At 38.9% G+C, this 27,558-nt stretch overlaps 3 protein-coding genes across 4 annotated transcripts in view; 2 read left to right on the top strand and 1 right to left on the bottom strand.

Moving 5' to 3' along the window:
• The window catches only part of LOC124304020 (uncharacterized), a 33,786-nt gene extending 25,575 nt beyond the window's left edge, over positions 1 to 8,211 (bottom strand). The window contains exon 1 of the mRNA XM_046761942.1: positions 7,810 to 8,211. Coding sequence (XP_046617898.1) covers positions 7,810 to 8,196 — 387 coding nt within the window. The 5' untranslated portion in view covers positions 8,197 to 8,211. The remainder of the gene's footprint in view (positions 1 to 7,809) is intronic.
• A 2,916-nt stretch (positions 8,212 to 11,127) lies between these two features.
• LOC124304018 (dihydrolipoyl dehydrogenase, mitochondrial) lies at positions 11,128 to 14,890 on the top strand. Its single transcript, XM_046761940.1, has 7 exons — positions 11,128 to 11,285; positions 12,122 to 12,410; positions 12,862 to 13,228; positions 13,387 to 13,731; positions 13,814 to 13,905; positions 14,025 to 14,350; positions 14,485 to 14,890. Exons 1-7 carry the CDS (start codon positions 11,244 to 11,246, stop codon positions 14,548 to 14,550), a joined length of 1,527 nt encoding a protein of 508 aa, XP_046617896.1. The 5' UTR covers positions 11,128 to 11,243; the 3' UTR covers positions 14,551 to 14,890.
• Positions 14,891 to 15,244: 354 nt separating this feature from the next.
• LOC124302754 (dedicator of cytokinesis protein 3) overlaps positions 15,245 to 27,558 on the top strand; it is a 34,010-nt gene continuing 21,696 nt past the window's right edge. For both annotated transcript variants that reach the window (XM_046759261.1, XM_046759259.1), the window contains exons 1-4: positions 15,245 to 15,504; positions 26,598 to 26,681; positions 26,861 to 27,054; positions 27,394 to 27,542. In XM_046759261.1, the coding sequence (XP_046615217.1) occupies positions 15,468 to 15,504; positions 26,598 to 26,681; positions 26,861 to 27,054; positions 27,394 to 27,542 (464 nt within the window). In that variant the 5' untranslated portion in view covers positions 15,245 to 15,467. The remainder of the gene's footprint in view (positions 15,505 to 26,597; positions 26,682 to 26,860; positions 27,055 to 27,393; positions 27,543 to 27,558) is intronic.

Below are 27,558 nucleotides of genomic sequence, written 5' to 3'. Positions count from 1 at the left end.
TTTCGAGATTTTCCATTGCGTGATTCCAACTGCACGTCGGAAAGTAGTTTCTTCGACGTGGAGCAGCTTTCCACAATTTAAGCACTCTGGTTTCCTCGTACAGCTGATTGCTTCCTTGCTGTACACTTTCGCCTTACACGCTTAAGAATTGATACTAATTGCGCGATATTTTATACTACTCGAACTTCTTACGACGTGCCAAAAAACGAACGACGATTCGAATTGCGTTGATTTATAAAAGAGTGACTGTAATATCGAACGAATTTAAACGATCGTTTCATAGTGAAAATAGTTTTGCAAAAGGCACGTGATTGTTTATTATATACGTACCTGTAATGAACGCGTTTGTATTCAATGGAGCAATCGGAAAGTCAATGAAACGGAAAAAGGATTTCGTTCTACACTGACAGCGACTGTTCTATTAACCCAGTGAACGAGTTTTCTGTTTCGGAACTGCAGGAATGGAAAGAAATCTCGTACGCATTAGACACGTTTTTTTTCTCTTTTTTTTTTATATTTCACTGGCATTTGACACTTTCTTCTTATAATTATTCAATGCGAATACAACAAAAGTTGGTCATTTTGAAAACCGTGACGATCCGGCGTCGCGAGAATCAGGTTCAAGTGCATGATACACTTCTTCGATGATCATATTTCGGAAATATGAGAAGCAATTTTCATCCGAAATGTCACAGTTAAGTGAAAACAGCAACGGACTTTAATTCGGTCAACGACAATTATTACTCCACAGTTTTCACGCAAGTTACAGCGTTAATTTAATCGTTTCCGCCACTTACTTAGTTTTTTTTTTTTTTTGCTGGCTTTTTGCAGCCAGAAAGATACACGTGCATACATTAAATTATTCATACGTATGCATGAATAAAAATCTATAATTTTTTTTTACCTGATAGTAAAAAACACTAACATGAACGCAACATCACTCCTACTCCTTTATTTCCGTTTCACCACTTCCGTTTCCTCTTTGCTCTTTGCACAACGTTACGTATAAATATTTTACAGCTTATAAAGTATGTGAAAATTCTAGACAACTCGATGGTAAAAATTCTTCGAAATATTTATCACGAGTTTTATAAATAATACAATGTATAATTCTAATTAAGAACTAATAAATATCAAGGAGAAATACATCTGTATTTGTAGAAGCACGCGAAGCGTAAACTAATATGTAAGCACAATGAAGATATCATGGGGGCCATGAGAAAAGAAAAACATATCACATTTTCGTGCTCTGTGCAGCTCTGATGAAATAATATATCTCCCCACATTATACACAAGTCGTGCATTGAATAAAAACAAATTCTTCTTTTCAGTGGGTGGCATAGATGAGAAAGAAAGGGAGAGTCAGAGAATAAGAAAAATTAGAAACCCTTTATTACACTCCAGGAGACGCAAGAACGATCACAAGACATAACGAAGTCATTCTCTGCCTTTCTTGACTCTGGAATTTGATAACGTAACTATAATTCCGTTACATGATCGTGAGGTTGTTACTTTCTTTTTTTTTTTTTTTTATTTAATTTTTTTCATTTTGCGTAAAATTTCAACTGCGTAAAACGTGGAAGAGCAACCCGGTCGAATAACAGATTCGATGTTTGAAGTATAAAAGCTTGCAAGCAAATTAGGAGTTAAGGGGGTATTCTAGTGTAGAAATTTGAAAAAATCGATTTTTTTTTTTATATTTTCAAAGCTTAACCTTTCAAGAATGTGTCCTTAAAAGGACAAGTCAAAATTTCAATTATTTTCAGAGATATAGCTATTTTAGTGACACGTCTTCAATACTGGCTCGGCTAGAACGAATTTTACTCGAAACTTTAAACGCGTTTTTCTCAAAACTACATTTTTCAAAACGGTTGACATGATTTCTCAAGTTCTATTGAACCGATTTACTTGAAATTTGGTGAGAATCTTCTTAATACATGTCTCTATCGCACGAACTATTATTATAACGAAATAATAATTTTTACTATTTTTAAAAAATTCAGAAACGTCCAAAAAAGTAAAAAAAAAACGTATTATTTTTTCGGACAGCCGTAATTTGGCAAAAAAAAATTTTTTTTTCGACTTTTTTTTAGTTAGTACGATAGCTGCATTTATGTAGATTAATAATCTTTTTTTTTTTTTTCTGATTTTGAAAATGCTTGCAATCGTGACAACATTGGCGCGCCATTTTTTTTGTACCCCCCACTTCAACAACTCATAGCACTTTCAATTTTGTATTTTTTGACTTGTTTTTTTTTTTTTGTAATCGTGAAATCATAATAAACGCCTGATAAAAAAATGGATGGTAAAAATATTTTTTGTTTTTTGTTTATAGCACTTCAAAAAACACCTCAAATTCATGCCTCTACATTAGAATACCCCCTTAACGAATCGAATCGAGGCGGCTTTGAATTAGCAGCTTCGCAGAAACGTCGCAACGCTTATAAGTCGAAGCCTTGTTCCGACGGACTGATAGGCCAGGTTTAACGTTCGGCAAACTGCAATGCAGTGACTGGCTGCCGTATAAACCGCGGACAGATAAGTTATCTCCTTAATTAATTAATATTGCCCAAGAGAAATAGCTCCGCGATGCTCTTATCTCCGTTATCCAATCCCTTAAATACCGCGCTCCGAACGTCAATCAGCCCTGTGTTGTTGTATCCATAAGCCGGATCTCTTGCCTTTTTTGGTAAATTTTTAACGTCTGACGATATTACTGTATAATTATAATAGTCGGGAGCCGCCGGTCTGCGGTGAAAACTTAACGCCGATAATTATTATCCGCGTCAATAATACAACCGTGAGAAATTTACTGTCTATATTATTTTCGCCACCTATGAACTATTTCCATTTTATTTGCCACGATGGTAAAAATGTGTTAGGTAATAGCTCGGGGTAAAAATTAAAAACTAATTTTCTACCTGCGATCGGAAAATCTGGCACGTGCAATAATATGCTGTATTCTATTTCATTATCTACTGAAATCCCGGCAGTTTTACGATAACAATTTTTATACATACACGGTTCAAATTCTCTGATCACTATCCTCGATTCTTACGATCAATATTCTTTTTTCGGCGAAAGAAAACTCCTGCCTTATACAACTTAATTCACTTGCGGGCACACCCACGGTGTTTTATTATACCTGTAATATGTTTACCCGACCCACATTCGTTATTTGCGAAAAAATAATTTCGGTAGAGTGGAAATTGGCGTACAGTCGTTAATTAACAACGAGGCATCACGTGGGCGGTGATCTGTCGGACGGGTGTATCATAGGAGAAGGGATGGCGGGGGTGGATAGAGGAAAACGTCGATGGTTTACGAACTCGGCACTCCCATTAACCCCCAATGGGTCTTCACATAATACATTTACATAGCGCTGGTTATATACCCCAGATTTTTAACCCGTGTGATCGGAAGATTACGCGGATGACGTGATCGCGATTATTTGCAGCCCGCGAGCATGTTCGACGTCCATATATCGAACGATGAACGCACCTGACGTCATTGACGTGGACACGATACGAATAGAAGTAGAAAAAGTCAGCTGGTGAAATGACGTATTTCAATGAGAATTAGAATTGACGGATGCGAGCTTTTTTCCAAAATCCTCGAGTTATTTTATAATCCTAATAATCATTTTCTGCCCTTTTTTTTGTCCCATCAAGGCTGATCACATCCATCGATCATCGCATTAGGTAAGTAATAACCGAGTTCGTTAATTAGATATTAAATATGCTGTGATCAGCGACAAATGAAGTTTAGGAAAATCCGGGTAACCGGTCTGCCCGGTTTCGTGGTAAAAACTTCATCATCATCGTCATAGCGTTCGTTTTTCTGCATCCCCATCAAGGGTGATGGTACCTACACCTAAATGTGCGGTACATACCCATATATTTATAATACCTTTTCACCTTCGCACATACCTATTCTCTAACGACTCTTCAAAGATTCCATCTCAGGTGGCTACTTCCGGGTCTCGCTTTACGCTAACCAATCTTTTATGCCCCCCCCCCCCCCATTGGTGGTTGAAAAAAAGCCTCGCTGTAATCTATCCTCTGCAGGACCGGAAGTGAGCCGTTGACACGTAGGCCGGCAAAAAACAAAGAAATATCGATCCCGAACCGGGTGGTATACCACCTGCACCTGCACAGAGTGGAACCCTCAAACGCCCTTAAGGACCCTGAAGAGAAAGAAGAGGAGGAACCTTGAGGACACGGGAGAGGAAAGAGTTGCGGGAGGGTCGACACGTGCACGTTCTACGTTTCACACATATCCAATATAATTCATGAATGTGTAGTACGCGAACCTTGGATACCACCACATGACGGTACATGGGTACGTGCAAATGTGCCGTGCGTTTCATTTGAATGATGCATAGACAGGGGTTACAGAAGGGGTTTGAAGTGAAGTTTTTGTTCTTTTTTCGAAAAATTGTTTCCTTTTATTCGGGAGCAGAATCCCAATGAGTAAAGGAAACTACGAGACTCCGCACTTGAAGTTTTCAAATGAGCTAGTCATGTCTGTCAGGCTGTCACTGAGTATTAGGGTGTTTATTAGATATATACAAGATAGTACCGAAGTGTCGAAGATGGTTTAGTAAAGATGTACATACATGTATTGTACAAGACGTCAATCAATTCAAGAAGCGATTTAATCCTTAGGTACTTGTAACTAGATAGACGGTAGAATCGAAATCTTTTATCTCTGAAAGTGCTTCGAATATTGAAGAAGAGAGAAAAAAAAAGGCCAACTGTAACATTCGCGTATAATGAGGTATATAATACCTGCAGCTTACGATCCTTGCTGTCCAAAAGGTGTGCAAAAAGCGGCACGCAACGAGTCTCCGAAGGAACTTGTTTCGGAGGAGAATCTCGTGTTCCCAGATTTGCGTTATCGCGTTGAACGAATTGAAAAATTTATCACTTGCCCGACGCTGGACGACGATTTTTAAGCCAGCTTTATACAAATGCGTCATTCGGAGCTCCGTCTCCGGCTCGAAAACTGTTTAAACGCCACCGAAGTAAACAGCAGACTGACTCTCGGGGTCGGCCTAACAGCTGGCCATCAGCAACACGCTGGTAAGCCGCCTCTTTACCACCACCTACAGCGATTCTCACACCGAGAAACTCCGGGGTGGGCTGTTTCCTGGAAGTCATCTTCATCGGGGGGATAGTGCAGCATGGCAAACCCTTGACGCACTACACGGTCCACGATAGATACGCTCCATTAACGAGACCAAAATCCCATTCGAATGAAACGCGGCCCGGAATCAAACTCGTTACAAGTCACTGCATGCCCACATGTGCTGCACCAGTCCCCATTTCCCTGAACAAACATTCTACACCGTGATGATTTTTACATCCTTTGGTCCTAATCGGTTTCCCACGTAAGGGATCTCGGCTTTCCTTGGTACAAACATTGCAAGAAAGGAGAAAAAAAGCACGCAAATAATTTTTTTTTTTTTTTATCTTCTCTTTTTTTTCTCTCTTTTGACAGCATCCATTCGTTACCGTGTCACGTTTACGTTCGAGCAGCCTTACGTCGAAGCCGCGTTTCACTTAGACTCTCTGATCAGATTTCTGCCCGCTCTTCTCCGGCTCCTGGACTTTCGTTACACGACTTGATCTCGGTGGAATCTCGGCTTGATAGCCGGTGGAAACGCAGCCTTATATTCATACCTCGGACAAAGAAATGATCTCGTGCGAGAACCGGCTGCACCGGCATCGGAGTGCAGCTCTGCTGCAGGTTGCGCGGTGCAGCCTGACGTAGATTAGCCGGCTGCATCCCCTGGACCGTTTTTTTTCTCTGATTCTATATTTCTCTCTCTCTCTCTCTCTCTCTCTCTATCTCCCGACGTGCTTTCCTCAGGCATTTGAGGCCATTCCAGGTATTCATCTTTGTAATAAACTCAGCTACTCCATCGAGCATCACGCTAATCCTGAACTGATCCTGCGGATGTGATGTTTCTGAACCTAGTGTTGATGCTACTGCGATTAAAATAGTCCCGTTTATGATTTGTTCTATGATCCAGGCGCTTCATGCTGTTTGGAATGGTGTTATATCTGGTTGGATCACTCTTCAATGCCCCGAAATGCCCGAATTAAGTTTGCAGTTATACCTTCGGTGTTACCAGAAACCTGGGTACGATAGTAAGAAATTTACGATTCACCGGTACTTCGAGAAGACTTACGAAGGAAACGCAACTTTGATTTGCAGATTCGTGTCAGCAGCATGATAAGAATAAGCGGTTTCAGACTGGCCACGAGCTAGCCTTAAAACTTACCGTTTCACTCACTGCCCGCGCCGGTTCCAAGTTCATGCAGGATAAAAAAAAGATATTATCCAATTTGAATTTCGAACTACAAATTTAGATTCGTGATTAAATATTTTAAAGCCCTCGGATACCATATTACATGAAAATATGACGATTTTTTTTAATTTTGAACCACTATGATGGATCTAACATTACAAATTTACAAAAACCCCCGCCTACCAATTACTACCATAATCGAAATATTTTTAGATTTTCTTCGACGATATTAGATCGCCATCTTCGATCTTGCAAATCTGACCTCAAATTCGTAATTAACGACCCAAAAAAACCTCACGTTAACAATTTTCATTCAAATCCATTCATCCATTCTCAAGATATCCTAATTTAGAAATAGTACCGTACCGATAAAAGCCAAAATCTGATAATTTCTAAGTTTGGAAAAGCCGCATCGATTGGGACCAAAATCATTAAAATCCGGTAACTTGTTCTCGATATATCATCGGTCAAAAAATTGATCACATACGTACATGCATGAACACACTCAAACCGTCCGAAAATGGTCGGGGGTGATACTTTCGACCTTGAAGCGTCGAGATCTACTGAAACCTGAACTTTTAATTTTCGTATTGATTTCAACAGCTTTTTTTTTCCTCTGAAACCAGATAAATGTGAAGTTAAAAAAGAGTTCACACAAGCTAACTTGATCCAGAGAGACTTAACAAATGGCCAACTAAATCAAGAGGATGCGATGACCTCGCAAACGGTCGGAATCCATTCGAGTCATTTTGCGCATCCAGACATCTTCAATCAACTCAAGTACATACCCGTTGCACCCCTTGAACCACTTTGCATTAATCCAGTGGCAAGCAGTTTGATTCTCACGAAGTTTGCAACACGTTCGTTGAATTGTTATATATATATGTATGTGCATTAACTACGCACGCGTCGAATCGAAGTTACTTCTAATCGAGTAGCAAAAACTCGCTGATATTATTACGATTTTTAGTTTTATCGTTCGTTTTCATCGTTGAAAGAGGTTCGTTGGTAAAAACACGTCGGTGGAATGACGTCGACGGTGACATTATACCATCGTCGCTCTGCGACCTGGGCGTGTAGCTTTGTGTCAATGAAGCTTCCCATCGGGTTACGTACTTCGTGCTCTTTTTAGTGAACTTCGACACGCGATAGAAGACACGCCGTTAAACGACCGCTTCACAAGAACTCACCGGGCAGACACAACAGGTTGTTACTACTTCGAAACAATGTCCACCAAAACGAACCGACATGAGCTGAAGCTTATAGACGACTTTCAAAATGGATTACAATAAGATCCAAGACTTTCGCTTCGGAAGTAAAAACAGCTATGGAAACCACAGTGAGCAAATGGATAACATCCAGGAAGGCACTCAATTCCGGTTAGTTTATTACACGTAACATACAGAAGTAATATATAATATCATTCCGTGAAAGTTTTCTACGAAATGGAAGAAACATTTGGCAAGGGGAGTAAAAAAATCCTGGAACCTTACCTCTTTTAGGATTTTAGACGAAGGCACTTTGGCTGCTAACTCTTTCGCGAAATCTTCGCTGTTCCAGGCGTTCCTCGATCCAATTTTATCGCATTGATCCGCCGACAAGTTGTCCTCGCGACTGGAACTGGCAGATGGGTTATCGTTTCGCGAAGGATCGATATCGGCGATCTTGATCGTTGGGTTTTTTTGTTTCTTCGAAAAGTCCGGGTCGCTGTAGCATTTTTCTAAACTCGCAACGCGCTGCAGAGCCGTCGGCGAGTTCGGAGTCGATCTGCTGGATGTCTGGAACTCGTTCCTCAGCAAATCCTCTGTGCTTTTATTGCGGATTCGCGGAGGATCTTGATCCCGGTACGCTCTCCTCTCGATCCTCGACATGTCGCACATCTTCGAACCAGTCTCAGAGATTTTGTACGCGTATGAAACTGCTTAATCGGAATATCTTACATCCGCTATTCGAAACACGTTTTTTTCCTAAATTTAGACTAGTAAATAATACCGTAACTCGTTTACGGTCTGGATCGTTTATGTAAGTACGTAGTAAACAAAGAAAAAAAAAACCGGTATTACACACACCGAAATTATTTTATCCTCGATATAATAAATCGGAGCTGTTACAGCGTAAGAAATTTTTTTCGTCGGTACAAGGTTTTCTTGTTTCTTTTAAAAATATTTTATTACCTCAACATTGTACAGACATACGCCTTGCAGTCGTCGTTTACTTTCTTCACATCACCTGGTCCCAAACACTATAATATGCGAGTAATATAAGTCCACATGGCTCAGACTGAACTTTTACTTTACTTAAAAATGTTAACGGTCCTTATGGGTTATATTTAGGCGCCAAAATCGAGCAGCATGTACACGACGCTCGTAAAATCGCGGTAAGTTTCGTAACGATTTTTTATTAAAAAGTCAAAAACGAATCATAATTTAAACGTTGGCCAGATCTTTCGTCGCCGATAAACGCGTGAGCTCTTCTTTTTTCAAACTGCACGTTAAATATTTTACAACCAATTATACGTATACACACCGTTTTCGAAATATCGAAGCGACCAATCTTCGACGGGTGTCAGCCGCGAATAACGCTGCACGTGCATACGCGACGGGGAAATGGGGCAAATGCCCTGCGAGATGGCCGTGCGTCATCCACGGGCACATCTGTCGCCCCTTTTCCCCTCGCCACCCCGCCCTGAAACCCTTCTGCAGTTTTCTAGGTGGTCGTAGACCGTAGTTCCCACCGCGTCACCCTATTCCCATAAAACGCGGTCCGCGGCGTCCCCTGCAATGGGCACGGAAAGCCGACTTTCAGTGACCGTCGACTTTGCTGATCAACCCCTCCAGCATTGCTTGGGATTTTTGCATATGGATTACACGCCTTGGCTTGGGTTGCAACGACGCCGAATGACGTGCCGGGCTCAATGCTCATGCGTCGATCGATGCGGTCGTCCCTTATTGACGCGGGAAAAAAACTACGCTTTTTAAATTTCACTCCATTGCGGGACCGTTTCAGCTGCGGCAGGACTCATTGTCAATGCAATTTTCATCGTGACTTGACACCCTGAGTTCACTTGGTGAGGAAATCTGACTCATGATGCGCTCTGACCGGTATGGATTAAATCGCTAATCTGAAGACTGAAGAAACACAATCGTAACTAATGGGAACGCCGCAAGTTTTTTTTTTTTTAAGCAGATAGACCATTTCCTTTATAATTAACCTGAATCGTGTAACTCGAAAAATTTAACAATGCACGCACGTATTTGTTTTACCTCAATTTTTTATTCTTATTAAACAATAGTGCTATGGATTTGAAGTAATTTATTCGGATTCTTGGTGAAAAAAAAATTTCAATCCGTTGAAATTCAAATTCTCTTTAGTTTTTGTCAAGTTTTCAGAAACGGCTTGCCATCCTCTTGACTTTAACGACGTCACGACAAACGCTCAGCTATATGACGGAGAGTCGGAGTATCTATCGAACGTCTGGACGCTAGCAGAACGTGGAAGATGACTACTGACGTCATCACATTCCAAGATCCTTAATCTTGTAGGATGCTTGTCACGCGATGACGTCAGCTTTACGACCACCTCGACGCATTTTTAATCGCAAATTCTCCCCTCAGACAACCACTCATCTGGTTTATAGGAACCTTAAGTAGCTATCGAGTAGTTGATTCGATTGAGCTTTTAAATTCTAGACTCTGAAGTTGGTTTCAGGCATTTCATTGAATTCGTTAGATCGAGTGTGGTGTCGATAGAAGTGAAAAAAATATTGCGAAAACAGTTCTGATTCAAGTCAGTAACGCATGGATGAGAGTTACGAGACTGTTGTGGCAACATTGGGGGATGTGTTCCGAAATATGTTGCCAGTACTGTGAGTTTCACTTTCAAGAGAGATAGGAAATGGCAAAAAAGTCACACGAGTGACGGAGAGCGTCGATAAGGCTAATTTGCAGTGCTGGCATTATACCTTTTTAGGAACACACAGCGCGCCTCCGCGAAATGAAAGCCACAGTCTGCATGTCACCCAATTGATTCGACGTCCGTTACGTGCAAGGTCATCGGATCATTCGAATATGAAATACTTTTGACATCCTTTAAAATCAAATTATTCTCGGAGTTCGATTGAATCGATAATCTATACGTTGAAAAAAAACTGTCCAATGGAATCATTTCCTGGTAGTTTCTTTTTCCGTTCCGTTATAATGATCATCGATAGTAGCGTGAAAACCTCTTGCGTTTATTCGTTACTTCCGTCCTGTTCCTTACACACATAATCTAGCGCGAAGTTTGCTGCATAATTTTCATCGTTAAGTGTGCGTATACCATATTGTCTGCAATATAAAGGGGAAAGTACCGTTTTTCTTTGATAGAAAGCAATCAATGAACCGCGTTACGAAAAACTTTAAAAAGACAGTTACGCGCGATTTCCTTCACTGCGTTGAGCGGTAATAACTCGCGTGGTTTTTCGCATTCGCTTAAATACCCGCATGAGTCTTTTATTACACTGGGTACATCATGGTCTCAAAATCTCACTGGCAAATGGCTGACGCCTGGCCGCCGTAAATCAGATTTAATAAGTTCAGCCGGATTCATCCGACTGACGTAATCAAAAATTGCGGACACTGGCGCCACCGCTCATTCGTTCGAGATTTAAATGCTACGCGGTGTGTTCACCAACCGATAACAACGCGACCTGCACTGCAGCCAGAAGACGAGAGCCGTGATTGGTCGAAACGTTGCGACCACCTCGTCGCGGGCCAATCATAGTTCTGCGTGAAGTTGCGCAGTCTTGAATAGCCCAAACCCGTATCGATACTCCAGCATTGAAACCATCTGCAACTTCACAGTGTTCGGGGTTTTCCATCTATTTAAGGTGTCTAACCCCTCTTTTTCCCCTGACTGAACCAACTTGTAATATCGACGAAGGGTTGCGATGCAGGCGAGCCTTTGGAACCTGGTAAACACGTCCGTTCGGGTGAGAAATTAAACGAGTATAATTCTTACGCAATTGTTATTTGTCTATTAACGTTTCTGAATTTCTCATCGCCCACTTCTTCCTCTCTCCTTCGCATGTCCGTGAAGGGCAATCGTCTGCTAATAAGCCAAGCCATTGCTCTGCAATCCTGGTTATGTCATTTGTGTAGTTAAAACTTAACTCTTATTCGGCAGAAAATCATCTACCGGATCTATGCCAATTTTTGTAACACGATCTATCTATCCGACCCTTAATCAAATCATCCTTTGCTTAAAATCTACAGTTTTATCACTTCTTTCCTGAACTCGGGACTAGATATCCGGTCGTTTCCGCCTCCAATAAGGCGAATATCTTGACCATGAATTGTTCATCTTTTATGAAAACATCTACAGTATATTTATGAAAAAAGAAAACTACCGTCTTTCCAACTATTTTGAAACAATGAATAGTAAAGGTACATCCTCAATTTTTTCAAAATTTGAATAGCTTTTTAATTAGATTTATTTAGCATAAAAATTGTTCCCGTAAATTGACGAATTAATTATAGGAAAGAAAAAGTCAACCTGGATTGACATAATGTGAAGCATTTCTACAGCACATCTAGGCAGCAGAATATTGAATAAAATTTAATGTTCTCTTTATAAAATAGAAATAACGATTCTGATAACTTTGCTATTTTCCATTATTTACTTAAGAATTATTTTTCGGACACACCTGTGACACATGGAAGAAAATTGTGTCCTGTATTTATATACAAGACATTTATCTGTTCGATCATATTTACTTTCAAATTTCATCACGTTTTTCGAATAAATAATAAATTTTCTCCACACCAGCCGGCATGCGTCAAACGAGTTGTAAACCCAGTACTCTCGGTCGCTCAGCAGCGAAGGTATGCGAGCTCGATCGATGCTGACGTAGTAGTGATTGGATCAGGTCCTGGAGGATATGTAGCAGCTATAAAGGCCGCCCAATTGGGCATGAAGACTGTGTGTGTGGAAAAGGACCCAACGCTCGGTGGAACCTGCCTCAACGTTGGATGTATTCCATCAAAGTCTCTCCTTAACAATTCTCACTATTATCATATGGCACACAGTGGAGATTTGAAGGATCGTGGAATCGTAGGCAAGTAGTTTGTTAGAATTGTAAAGACTTGGATCATCACAAAATATTTGGCGTTTTTTTAAACTTATTGAGAAAAATTTAGGAAAATTAAGGAAATTCTACACATTTCTGGATCATAAGTATGCATCTGTAAAAGATTAATGTCCTCGGGTATTCTCACATTTAGATTTTGGTAACATCTGTTACTAGATTTGTTTGGGCCATGTCTACATTTCATATTCTCTTATCCATATAGCTGATAACAGTATGTGAAAAGCTAAATTTGATATTCAACTAATTAAATTACAATAAAAAATTACGCATATTTAATTCTTCTATTTTGTAAGTTGAAAAAAAAAAGAGGAAATACCTATTGGTATTTTCATATGTTGTTTTCGACTGTATGCAATAGTTTTGAAAATAGCAATGTTTATTTGCAACACGACTTTATTTTACCTCGTTATGTTCACAGTCGAGAATGTCAAGTTAGATCTGGACCAACTCTTGCAGCAAAAAACGAACGTGGTGAAAGCCTTGACTAGCGGAATAGCTGGACTTTTCAAAAAGAACAAAATCGAATGGGTTAAGGGACATGGAAAAATAACTGGAAAAAATCAAGTTTCCGCACTAACACCTGACGGCAGTGTTGGTACTACCATAAACACCAAGAATATTGTGATCGCTACAGGCAGCGAAGTAACACCCTTCCCCGGTATCGAAGTTGACGAAAAACAAATCGTTTCATCGACTGGCGCGTTATCATTAAATCCAGTACCAAAACGATTGATAGTTATTGGTGCTGGAGTCATCGGCTTGGAGCTCGGCTCAGTCTGGCAAAGGTATTTTACCATTTTTCCATGGCAGTTATTATTCGGTACTGTAAAATACAACCCTCAAAATCTTGTAATTATTTCTTCATCTAAAAGCTTCTAAAATTCTTAATTTAACAAACAAGGAATACAAAGACAAAACTATATCGACTCATTCACATTGACAGGTTGGGTTCAGAAGTAACAGCCGTTGAGTTTATGACGTCAATTGGTGGTGCTGGTATTGACGGAGAAGTCAGTAAAACTTTACAAAAAATATTGGGAAAACAGGGTCTGAAATTCAAGTTGGGAACCAAAGTTACCGGAGCAACGAAAACCGGTGGTGAAATCAAAGTTTCGATCGAAGACGCCAAGGATCCGAGCAAAAAGGAAGAATTGGGTTGCGACGTGCTGCTCGTCTGCGTCGGCAGAAGGCCATACACGAACAATCTCGGCCTTGAAGATATTGGTATTGAAAGGGACGAAAAAGGCAGGATCCCAGTTAACAATCGGTTCCAAACTGTCATACCAAAGTGAGTGTGCGCTCTCCGCATCATGACTTCAGTTTCAAAAAACGTGCTCAACTCAATGTTGATTTATTTTTTCGTTGTTTAGCATCTACGCCATCGGAGATTGCATCCATGGACCTATGTTGGCGCACAAAGCCGAAGACGAAGGCATCATCACGGTAGAAGGCATCGCCGGAGGTAAAGTAAAAAAAAAGAAAACTCCCCCTGGTCTACTGAAAAACCTGCAAACCAAACCACAAATCGTTAGAATTCACCTAATTCACGGTAAATCCGAATCAAGTCGTATATTTTTAAAGGCGCTGTTCACATCGACTACAACTGCGTACCAAGTGTCGTTTACACGCATCCCGAAGTCGGTTGGGTCGGCAAAACCGAGGAGGATCTGAAGAAAGAAGGCATCGATTACAAAGTAGGAAAGTTCCCATACCTAGCCAATTCTAGGGCTAAGACCAATATGGAAACGGACGGTTTCGCCAAGGTGTTGGCAGACAGTAACACTGATAAGATTTTGGGTGTTCATCTTGTTGGACCGTCCGCTGGAGAGCTGATTAACGAGGCTGTTTTGGCGATGGAATACGGTGCGAGTGCTGAAGACGTCGCGAGAGTCTGTCACGCCCATCCGGTACGTAACATACTTACCATTTTACAGACGGGTTACATAAAACGATCCATACGTCAAATGGCTGTGATTACAAAGCGTATTTATCGTCAACCAGAAAGGAACGATTAATTAATTTTTCCTTTGTTTTATTACAGACGTGCTCCGAGGCTCTCAGAGAGGCTCATCTCGCAGCGTACTTCGGCAAGCCTATTAATTTCTAAGAAATATTACACGGCGATAGTCCGAAGCGTTGTGAAGAAAGATCGTGAACGCCCCACTTGGGTAGTTCGAGTTGTAATAATATCGTGTAAGCAAGTCGTAATTAGCTAAAAGGCAATACCGTCAGATGAAAGAAGCAATGAGAAGACGAAAAAACACCAAGAAAAATAAAACAAGGTTGTAAATAAAGTAAATATCGTTACGTAATGCGGGATCCCGGGGATTCCGATTACGATAACCGACAGTTCTATTACTAACGTAATATCACACGAACCCCCATGTATTTATTAAAATATCAAACAATAAAACCCTATCTGCTTTTGCGAGCAAGTGGAAACCGTATCAAGGTTCAACAATGTAATAACACCTCTATCCCTGATCGGATATCAATCAAATCGCAAACTCGCAAGTTTTAAGAACTCTTATAATAACTCGCTGTTACAGACAAATTCAATTTTTTCCCGGAATATCATTCCTGCACAAAGTTCGAAATGGCGAAATTCCGTATTTGGTTAATATTTGAGTGTCTTTAAGCAAAAGCGAAAGAAGTTTAAAAAAATCTTCAGTCATCACACCGTCGGACTATCCTGCGCTTCGAATTCCACGCACAAAGCGAATGACGCTGGTTGTTCGATGAAGCGAGGGATGGCAGCACGCGAGGATCGAATCGAATTGGATAAGCCAGTGCTGCCGCATCTTGGACCGCGAGTGCAACATCGTTGGACATACGGTTGATCCGAGAGCTGAACGGAGCCGAGGGGCAACTGCTGCGTGGTGTGTGGCAGCAGCACACACCCAATGTTTGTGTTTTCGAATATCTCGGGAGGGTAATATCGGCGTGATAGAATAACACGGTAGAAAAATGTTCGTAACAAGCTAGAAGTTAAAGGATGTAGCCTGTCCGATATCGAGTATCAAGATGTGGACACCGACAAAGACGACGAAGTATGGCGTTGGTAAGTCTAACAACAGTGCAACAAAACCTTGACGCGTTTCGTTCGTCCAGTTCGAAACTGTCAAATAACGTACGAAATACGGACATACTGAGAGATAGATGGGCCGGATACGCCGAGCTGTCAATTGTTTTCTGTCTCGACGATCGCTGTCGGTATTATAGAGTTCCGTAATTAAAAATCCGCGAATCCAAATCTTCTCGCGTCCGTTTCTCATCTCCATCCCCTCGTTTCGCCGACCTACGTAACGATCTCTGCAGACTCAAAACCGTCACATCACCTCGTCCGGGCGGATTAGCCGCACGCTAGACTCGCGTGTGCGTAAATTTTCCCCGTGTGCGTATTCGTGCACGCGAGAGGCCCATTCATCCATTGATCGAACCTCTCTGACAAGGAGAGACGACGGCCTCTGTCACTCTTGAGGCTCGAATTATCATTGCAATTGCTCGAACTCACCGCAATTCATCACGACAATGTACGCGGCCACTCTTGCTCGAATTTAATACACTCGTACATCAGGCGGGACTTCGCATCGCTATCGCACACGTAATTGCGTTAATCATTTCGGTAGCGTGTGTTTTTCCGGGCCACGCGATTATTGTACTTGCCAGCTCGCGTGACACATCGTGTTGAAGTTAGTAACATTACCGTGACGATTCATGAGGAAAAACGGTTATTTCGCGATTTTGGAACTGTTTGAAATTCGGTAAACCGCGATCAAACAAAACATACTCATATCTTACAATCTTCATTCCTTAAAAATCAATTTTAAACTAAGAAAATAGTGTTTTTATCTCAATGTTTCCTTACGATAAAGTTACCAACTTCAATCTCGTCGCGTATCGATAATTGGCTATCTTACGCTACTGGAAAAACCACCGGAAGATTACATTTTTCTGCTTATCCGCAGCTGATGAACAGTCATTGATAATAATCAGATTGTCAACCTGCTGTTAAATTCTCTATGCATATATCTCGTATCAAACGTGTCCTACATCGTAGTTCTGGGATAGGATGGACAGAAGTAGGTTTATTGTTAGCCAGATAAGTAAGTAATCGTAAGGAGTGCATTTCTGTTCAACGGAATACTGCATGGGCAAGGTCAGGCACGATTTGTTATCGCTGATTCGTTGAATCTTGTTTACCCACTGAGTCAAGAGCTAAAAAAGCTTGAAACCCTAGAAAAATAGTCAGGGAACTTCATTCGGAAGCTTCAAAGTCGCATTCAGGATATTGACACTTCTATTCTTGTTTCCTTGACTTGATAACTGATATTTGCCTTCGATTCAACGGCGCTCTATTGCATCGACACCAAATCTTTTCGTTTTCCATACGAACACGTGAAAAAATTTGTATTACTCTTGTATAAGTCAACCGTGATTGTTGTTCGCAAAATGAAAATTGTTTCATTTCTTTGACGTATGTATAGATTAACAAACTTCAAGTTGAGAATCTGCATCGTCACTTGAGAGAATAACTTACGATCAGATAACAAGAATCGAGCAAAAAAAGAAAAGAGAAGAATACATTGCGTATACATATATACAACACGTCAGAAGAATTACGCAACGAATCCACTATACACGTGCATATTGCTTATACTTATATACCGTGTACGAAATATTCCCACCCACCCCCCCCCCCCCCCCCAAAAAAAAAAATTAGACCTCATCGCGTACACGTATAATAAATACACTCCGATTAAATCGCATCGTTTGCGAATGTTAATTATAAAATGCGTCGTCGAATTCCATCGCGTGTGGATTAATTGGAATGTGTATAATGCGCGTATAATATCCATACACCGCCGAAATGCGTACCGTGTAACAGCTGCGTGCCAACGAAACACTTTTGAGAGATATTTTTAAACTTTCACGCGAAAATCTGCAGCGTACGGTAAAAGCGTAGTATCTGCAGGACAGCAGCGAAGAGAGCTGGAGAAAATCGCATGGACGAACGGAATAATAGACAGGGATTGAAGATCCCCGGAATCGTTTTTAGTTCCAGGCTGGAGAAAAACCGGGAAAAGTTTAGGGAATTATGATGGACCACAGTGACAAACATACTTGTATTTTATAAGTCGGTTTCAAAGTTTAGCTATCGTAAATTCATTTCAGCTAACTTTCGTAAACGGTATATTTGTTCAATTTCTAATTGTTTGTACGAAACGAAGTTAATACTACGTGTTTCCAAGATCCAAAGTTATATATTCAAGGAGCTTTTGGTCATAAAAGCTGCCCAACATTACGAATAAGTTTCGTGGGAAAATGTCGGGGAATTCGGAATTTTTTTACGTCGAAAAGTCGGGGAATTTTATTCGAACAAAATTCTCACCACCCTGAAATTCACAGTAATACTGCACCTTGTTCGAAATTCCACGCAGTATAACCGTAAAATTTTTCTCGAGGGAGGCAGATTTTACCCCGAGATTATATTTCCCCTGCATCGCGTTTCGGATCTTTTTCCTAAAAATTCCTAATTCAACAACGCTACGTTTTACCTACCTACCTTATTACATGTATATGATAGCTCCTCTCTCTTTTTCTATCTCTCTCTCTCCCTCTCTCTTTACGCCCAAGTTGTAATTCCACGCACGTGGCTACGTCCCTACGCTACGCGCCTTGCACTAAATACTAATTCGGTTAGCCACCTACAACGCGACGTTTAAACCGCACGGCGCAGTACGTTTAGTATCGTTATTCTATGGCACGAATACCTGCGAAGACTGTTGAACGTGATAAAAACCAGAAATCTCTTTTCGGAAGATTCGATGCATCCTCACCGCGTGTGTAAAAGTATGATAAAATATATGCTGAAACGATATTATATATAAGAGAAGATTTTTGAGACGTTTTAGAAATGTTTATAACGAACGAAAGTCGAATTTTTTTTTTTTCCCAATCAATCACTTGGATAGAGAAGAAAAATTTTACGATCATTTGTCGACTGAAGGATTGGCTGAAAAAATTACAGGATTGCAGATTAATCTGAGACTTTTGTTTTACCTGAATAAAATGGTGAATAACTAAAGAGATATTGTCGAATTTCTGGAATAATTGAAATTTTTAACACGAACTTTCTTGTCGTTTCTAATAAGAGTTTCGGTGAAATATTTATAGCATACATCATGTGGCGTGATTCAGTTTCAAACAAAAACACTCTGACGTACCTGAATTTCGTATAACGAGGACTCGAAGAAAAAGATAATATATAATCTGAAATGGTAGATTAAACTTTTCTATTCTTTCATTATTTCAATTTTTATAGACACGAAAGATAGGTACACATATATCTGGAGAATTTCAATTTTTCATTTGAAAATTCTGAAAATGTTGTGCCAGTCTTGATATCCAAAATTAACGATATTACCTGAAACGATGAATCTTTTTGAACTGTGGAATCTAGACAGACGCTGTCGTTATATCAATAAATAAAAATTTGCAAAAATTTACAGGTATATATATATAATTCAGAACGTTCAATTGCAGTTTCAATTTTCATACGCAATGTTATTCTTATTTTGACACAACATTCTCGAAGTATAGTACAATTTTACTGTTCATTCAAATTCTGTTCTCCAACCTTTCTGCTCCCTGTAGCGATTTTTCAAAGAAGCGAACCGCAGTATACGTGCAATTTTTTCATCTTTCAAAATAGAAGGTGGAAAAAAAAAAAATCCGTCCGTTTCAACAAATGTAGAGGAGGTTTGACAAAAAAGAAAAACGGTGAAAAACTGTTTGTCTATTTATTTTTTTTTTTCTCAACTGCACAGTTTTATTATTTTATCGCTTGACATCGTCCGTGGAGAAAAAAAAAAAAAAAAAAAAAAGGAATGGCGCTTCCGGTCTTTTTTAATTATTATTCTCTTGAAATAATACGCGTAGCTTGACGATTTGGCATCGAAGTGTGCCTGCCTACATTGTAGCAACGAAAAATGCTCGGGGTAATCGAGACTCTCGGGAGTTGAAACGCCTGGTACGTTTTCGGCTGTTTTGTTTACGTCTGCTGGGCTCATTTAAACCGCTCCCCTTTACACCGAGGTCCATTCAACCCTCCTACGCCGACGAGCAGCAGCCAGCTAGGTTCGACTCCCCTCGGCGACTACGACGCTCTCTGTTTCATTCTCGAAAAGCGAAGGGAGTTATTGATTTCATTCCCGAGGCCCTGGGTACCCGGGAAAACTTGGGAAATTTCCTCTCTGCCCGATATCTACGATAGGGTGTTTCGGAAAAAAACAATTTGCTATTTTCCTTTACGGCAACCCTCGGAAAAGTTTGTTTAGGTTAAGAGAAAGATTTTTTAAAAAGATGAGCGTTTTACGTTACGTGGAAGATCAAGCTCGGTTGATTTTTTCAATTTTTTCACATTTTTTTTTTTTTTTTTTTTGAATTTGGGAAGAAACACGTCGTAGCGCTTCGGTTATTATTTCTTTCCTGACATTTATATTCAACCCAAAGATCACGATCCGTAACACAACGATGTATCAAACGGGAATCTTATTCTCGTTAATTAAAAGTTCGTATTAAATTACAACTATTTTATGAGATTGTATTAATAATTAAAAAGTCATTGAATACGCTTATCAAACATCAAACGGAGACTAGATGTTATATAGAGTAACGGATACTAGACTTTCCGGTATCAGCTGGAAAACTAATTTTCAATTTGTACGTAGAACTATATTTTGTCGATTGCAGTAAAAAATGAAAATAGCTTAGGACTGAGCGGTAACGAAAAATTTCTGTCAGTGGAAAAATGTATAAAAGTGAAAAATCAACTGAACCCGATCTTTCACGCAACGTAGAACGCTCATATTTTGACAGAACCTTTCTTTTAACCTAAATAAACTCTTTCGGGTGTGCCGGTGGTGGAAAATTGCAAATTATTTTTTTCCTAAATACCCTAAACTACAACCTGCACATACACATTTTCGACACCCTACGACCCGACCTACGTCTCGTTCTCGACGTGGGGGACCGTCCCCCGGCATTTTGGGCCCCCTGCCTGCATGGGCATTCATTCCCTTTTACCGAACGAAGGATGTAACGCCCAGAAATCGAATTTTACCATCGCGAGTAAGGCTTTCCTGAACGGAACAACGTGAATTATAATTGAAGAGGAGAATTAAAAAGGCTACATATATATATATATATATATATTAAAAAACAATGCCACGAATATGGTTTTTTAATTCTTCTCTGCAGTTGTTATGCATGCAGCGATATTTTTCATCAGTATACAGATTTGTATATTATAATTGCAGCAATTGGACTGAAATTTACGACTCGGTGTGTAAACAAATTTCATCAAACCTGTTGCTAAACATTTAACCGTATAATTGCTCCAAATTCTACTGAATAATACCGCTGGTACGTTAGCCGACGTTGTTTCTTTTATTCGTTAGATATAACTACGGACTTTTTGTTCAGTAAGCGTAAAAACGGTATTTTAATTTGCATCGAATACAAACAAAACAATGCCCATAGAACGAGAATCGGAAATTGTACCTTCCTGTATAAATATATGTGTATATGTAATAAATAATAAGATTGTGTCCTGAAGAGTATAAAATGAAACTTAGTAAGCTACAATTCCAAAGCACGAAATGGTGAAACTGATGCTGAACACTTCACAAGATTCGTATTTTTTCTATATCGGAAGACAGCGTCAACAAGAACTTATATTTTCGGCGTAAACTACGGATACGTAAATTGACAGCTCCGGGAATAATCAATGAAACATCCGACATGAGTTTAATAAACATAATCGTGCAGGAAGGTACAATTTCCGATTCTCGTTCTATGAGCACGTTTATGCAGGGCATACAATCATAAAGCTGTCACGTGTCAACGGTCAAAGACACCGCGCCGATGACTGGGAATGAATGAATGAATGAATGAATGAACGAACGAACGAACGAACGAACGAACGAACTCGACAATATCGTGTTTGTATAAAAGACAACGCGTCGAACGAGTCGGACAATGACAGGTGTTTGTACTTTAAACTTGCATTGTGATGGCAAAAGGTGTCGAATGTAGGTGTTAGAATTACAACAATCTTATCTTTACACCGAATAGAGGTACACACTGATTCAAAAGTGCTTGTGAAACGTACGGAATTATTGTTCGAGATGTTTCGATCTGTTTCTTAGATTCTTTCCCTATTTTCTGCGTTTTTTTCACCTTCTATAATTGATTTTTTATTCACCATTCTTTGCGGCGCGATCAAGCCAACTATTCCAACAATATTCAAACAGTTTTTTTAACGACACTTGTTTTACTCAATTTTTCTAGTTACTGCAACAAATGAAATTTTTCTCAGTGTACGTACAATTATTGAGATCACGCGGTACTCCTACTTTTATCGACCGAGCAAACTCACCCTTTTCCTTGCTGTATTGAATAAACAAACGAACAAAAAGGGTGTCAAATTACGACGGTGCATCGCTATTTTCTAGCGAAATTTAGGAAAGTTATTCATATCCCGAAAATCGTCGAAAAATGGCTGATTGAGAGCATCTTTTATTTACGAAATTATTGTAATTTCTAGTTCTCAATATTGCTTGAAAACAGTCTTACGATGGCTCATTTTACTCCGCATTATTTCTGGAATTGCGCAAAGTATCTCAACTTTGCACTTTTTGGCCCCTGAAATGCGGGAAATGTGGGAATAGTGACACGTGTCAAACAACCACACATTTTTGGACGATTTTCGTGATACGAGTAACTTTCCTGAATTTCGTTGCAAAAGTACAAATTTGAACGCTTTCCGTTCGGTTGTTTGTTCGTGATATAGAAAGATAAAAGGGCGAGTTTGCTCGGTCGGTAAAGGTAGGAATACTACATGACCTGAATCGCGTGAGTAACCTTGAGATGCGTTTACAAATCTATACGTACGATAAACTATTTCAGATACAGCATGCATTTGTATAATATACTTGTATTATCGACGTATATAATGCGTACAATTTGTTTGCAGAACAGGCATTACAACCACGAATAATACGAATAATAAGTTCAACGTATTCGCAATGGTAGTAAAATATGATTTATTGGTAACCTCGTTGTTTCATCTGCGTCCTGAACTTTGCCACGCATCATTTCGGCACTTTATTCGCGAGATTGTTTAACGAACAATGGAAACAATAAAACGTACCGAGTTTTGTATTGAAGGTTTTTCTTGTTAAAAATGACCAGACAAGTTTATTTATACGCATTTAAGATAGTGTGACGTATCAGGCAACAGGAGGCTTTGTGACGTCTGTCATTCGCAGCCACATTTTGTCGGTGTCGCCGGATATTAATTAGCGAAAATGTTTTATTGCGAAAAATTTGTTTGCGGTAACTTGATTACACGGTTTGCAAAATCAGCAACCGCCGTCTTCTTTTCTCTTATTTATCATATGTATGAAAACGAATTTTTATTTCCCTTTCGGAAGCGGAAATCATACTTTAAAACCGAACGATTCCCTCTCTCTCTCTCTCTCTCTCTCTCTCTCTCTCTCTCTCTCTCTCTTTATTATACTAGAAATCATATTCCTTGTTCTTTTTTCAACATGTAGTAATTGAATCGTGAATAAAAATGAAGCGCGATTTCTAAATCGAAAATATTTGTACGTATATATATTAACGTGCAATAGAATGTTTCGTTTGAAACGTTTTCAAGGTATGAAAGAAGGATTAAGGAAAAAAAAACAACGTCCTGCAAACCAAAGGAATTGTTTTAATAGTATTGTGTTATGCCATATTTTGAGCCGGGTTTAAAAGTCAGAATTTTCAAAAGTTCCGAAAGCGCCAAATTCCGAATTATTTCAGTGCGAAACTTGAAGTAGCGAAATCCAACTTTGACGAAACATCAAAGTTTCGAATGGTCCGAAAGGCGACGCTCAAAGTTCTGAAAGGACAAAATGCCACGAGGGCGTAACTCCGAAAGTTTAAAATTTCTGAAATACAAAAATGAGAAAATTAAAAAATCCGAAATATCGAAATCCCGAATGATGGAAGAGTTTCATTTCTGTAAATTTCTGTCTTGGAGAAATTTCCTCGCTTGACGCAAAAATGCAGAAATTGTAGAATGTAACTTTCATACGTATCTGTAGGCATTCGTTCCTACGACTGCTTCTTCTTTTTCTTCGTCCTCTTCGTCTTCTCTTTCTTCTTGTCGAGCTCTCGCGTGAACTTTGCACGTATTTTATATGGAATTAAGGCCGGGCAAGTGTTTGAAAGCTTTCTTCCGGTCCCGGCGACGCAAGGAAATGGGAAAACTTGACACAAAGCTCCGTCGTTGATACGAGTTCAATGTCCGAATTTTCACACACCGTGTTTCAAAATTCTAAACTTTCCTAGGGACGGTTTCAACTCACAATAGACGCAAAATTCGTGGCGAAAAAAGTCTTTCTTTTCGTATAAAAATCTTCACACGCGTTGATATAAAACAATTATAATTACACTTGTATTCTATACATATATATATATATATATATGTGTATCTGAGGTTTGAATTGATATATATATATATATATATATATATCTTATATCTTAATCTTATCTTAATATATATAAATCTCGTGTCACGATGTTTGTCCTCAATGGACTCCTAAACCACTTAACCGATTATAATAAAATACGCACACCATGTGCAGTTCGATCCAACTTGAGAGATAGGATAGTTTAAATCTCAAATTATAGTCGCAATTATAATATATTGCTAATTATTTGTCTGTTATTATTTGACAGTCACAATTATCTGTTAACTCCGAATGATTCTAACAGATGTCGATACCTTTCGACTGGGTTGAGTAAGTAATCAATAGATGGCGCTGCTATGGTAAATCTACGAACGTGTCATACCTATAAGCTACACTAGCAACCCATCCCGGCTTCGCACGGGCATATAATAATATAATAAAAGAAAATACACAATGTTTACTGTGAGTTTCTAGAAAAATAACATTTATATTATTACTTAATATTATTATATGCCCGTGCGAAGCCGGGATGGGCTGCTAGTGTATATATATATATATATATATATATATATATATATATATATATATATATATATATATATATATATATATATATATATAACGTAATAATTCTGCGTAGGTATAAATTAAGGGCACCAGCTGTATAACAGTTTGGTTAATTTGCTCTGTAGGAAAAAAAAAAAGCTCACCCACGTTTACTTCATAAATTCTCGGGACATGCGGTGGAATAAAAACGGGGAACAAATTAAAAGATTACATGGTTCTCAGATTATAGACGGTAAAAAACCATCCTATAATCTTTTTAAATCCATTAGATCTGTCAAATTCTTCAGGGATTTAACAACGCTTCGATTATTATAATAATATAATATACATGTGTAAATGATTATAATTGATTGGTAATGAAAGTAATGAGTCCGAAGTTGTCTTTTTTAATATAACTTTTCTCGTTCATAGTTTGAAAAACAAAAAAAAAAAAAAATTCCAAATATCGTCAAGATCAAGTTTGTATTTCCATTGTCGAGAAAACCAGAAGCTGCCGCACGATGATCTCGAAGTTCGGCGAATACGGTGAGAAATTCTTGGAAAAATTCGCGCCATCGTGGATTTCTTAATTGACGGGAATACCGAAATATTTCGTAGACTTTGCGGCACGGAACGAGGAGACGTGAAAAGAGAAAAAAAAATAGTTCATCATTCGCATCGTTCGTCGAGGGGGAAAAACTCGCGGCAGTAAAAGGAACGTAGAATGTTATACCAGTTCTACCGCTCGTACAATGTGTGTATGCGTGTATGTACGGTTTGCACACGTATGTCGGACTTGTACGCGTCGCACATTCACATATAATCGGCTTGCTCATTGAGATGCATCTCGCGTAGGAGCGACGGAGGCAGGAAGCCTGTGTCATACGCGCATTGTTAAGCGTTTCCGGTGACTTTAGTTCTTATCACGTCAAGAGTTCCCGGAAGAAATAAATATATATATTATATATATGTGTGTATATGTATGTACATATGGGGCATTCCATGACATCTCGATCAAGACTCTACGTCAATGTTTCAGATTGGTTTTACAGTTTTTTTTTTTTTTTTTTTTGTATTAAAAGTACACGACGACAAACGCCATCGCAATGTTTTTCAGACTTTGTCAATCCAGTGTATATACGAAGTATGATTTAAAAACATGAAACAGAAACCCGCACTTTCTATAAGCTGATAAAAGTTGGGTAAAATTCTTGTGAGGTATAAGAAAAATTTTGACACTTATTAGAAGATGGAGATTTCACAACTTTAGAGAGACAAATTAGAAAATTATAATATTATTATTATTCGATTGCATTTTTGATATAAATGTAAACACAAAAACTTTCATTCTTTATAGTAATAATATAATTTTGGTAATGACAATTGTTTCTTTTTTCATCTTGCTTATTTATTTCACGAGATTTTTCTGAATTATTTAGAGATTTTAGAAAGTAGGGGTTTTTGTGTTTTTGTTTCAAGTTTTTGAATCGTACTACAGATAAATAGTTTTGCTGGATCGAAAAATTGTGCAGAAAAATTGCGATTGCGTTTTTCGTCGTGTACATTCATGAGATATCGACGTAGAATCTTGATCCAGATGTCATGGAATGCGCTATATATTAATAATAGCAAAAATAATAATGTTATATGGAGAAATATAATTTGAAAAAAAAATGTATAATTTTTTATGTACGTACATATAATATGATTCAAAACTCCCACCAGCTAAAGATTATTGTTATATTCGTCTTTGCAATTGTCTGCTTTGTTCACTCGATACTCGTATTACATTCGTTATCTTAGCTGCAATTTCTTGGTCAGCTATAATCGGCATTCAGCATCATAGGGAATTTCATGCCAACTCTACGTGCGATTAATCGGCCCTGAGCGTTTTTGATTTCGTTAATCTTATCTTTTCATCTCGAACGCGTTCAAAACAGAACCTGTGATTTTTTTCCGATCATTCTATAATATCAAAGACTGACAAAAACTGAAATTAACATGAACGAAGTATAAATAATGATAATTATTTTCACATGTTCATATTGCTATATTCAAATTCCTTTCTATCAATTTTCAGCCCTCTATAACTGGAGAGGAGACACGCGGTATGGTTTGCCATTGGAAATTGGAGAGACTGTCCAGATTTTGGAGGAATGCGCTGGTAAGTTGAGGATGATAATGTTGCGCTGAAAAAAAAACACGATACATACCGGCATGATTTTTGCAAATATGAAAGAGATTAGAGTGATTCGTTGCTTTGAACAAACCGCAATCGTATTTCGATTCGCAAATTACTCACATATGTGTTATAAAGTACGTTTAAAATTATTGTGTTTTCAGGATGGTTTCGGGGATTCACAACAAAAAATCGGACGGTCAGAGGGATTTTTCCAAGTTCTTACGTACAGCTGAAACCTTGCAAAATCGAGAACGAAGGATTATTCGAATCGGTTATCCCTCTGGAAGATCCTGTTGTCCGAGAAGTTACTTTGGTACTCAGAGAATGGGGAGGAATTTGGAAAAGACTATACGTGGTGCGTTCTCTGTTTTCAAAATTTTAAAAACCCTCATATTTTCATGTAATAACCGAGGGCTTTAAAATCGTTAATCACGAATCTGAATTTTAAGTTCGGAATCCAAATTGGATATTATTCCTTTTTTTTTTTTTTCTCCATGAACTTTACTTTAGCATCCCAAGTTCTATAAATATCGTTATTTATCGTTACCTACCGCGTTTCAACACCGTACCGAAAATTATTACTTGTCTCGACAAGAAATGAAAAAATGGCTCAAAGCATAGTGCCAGCCTTTTGTTGCGTGTGTTCTTGATCATATCTAACATTCAGTAATTCGAAATGAAAAATCATTTTCAGGAAAGAGAAACGTACAAATTCAACACCCTGCGAAAAGTGATGCGAGAATTGTTGGAATGGAGACGACAACTTTTGGGCGGCACGCTGACAAGCGATCAAACTCGGGAGCTAAAATTACGAATCATCAACAAAGTGGACTGGGGAAATCGGTGAGTCGATATTTTT

Source organism: Neodiprion virginianus, chromosome 4 (assembly GCF_021901495.1).
Source record: "Neodiprion virginianus isolate iyNeoVirg1 chromosome 4, iyNeoVirg1.1, whole genome shotgun sequence".
In the NCBI taxonomy this organism is placed as follows: Eukaryota; Metazoa; Arthropoda; class Insecta; order Hymenoptera; family Diprionidae; genus Neodiprion; species Neodiprion virginianus.
The sequence above is the reverse complement of the archived record's forward strand: the minus strand, read 5'-3'. Positions and strand labels throughout refer to the sequence as shown.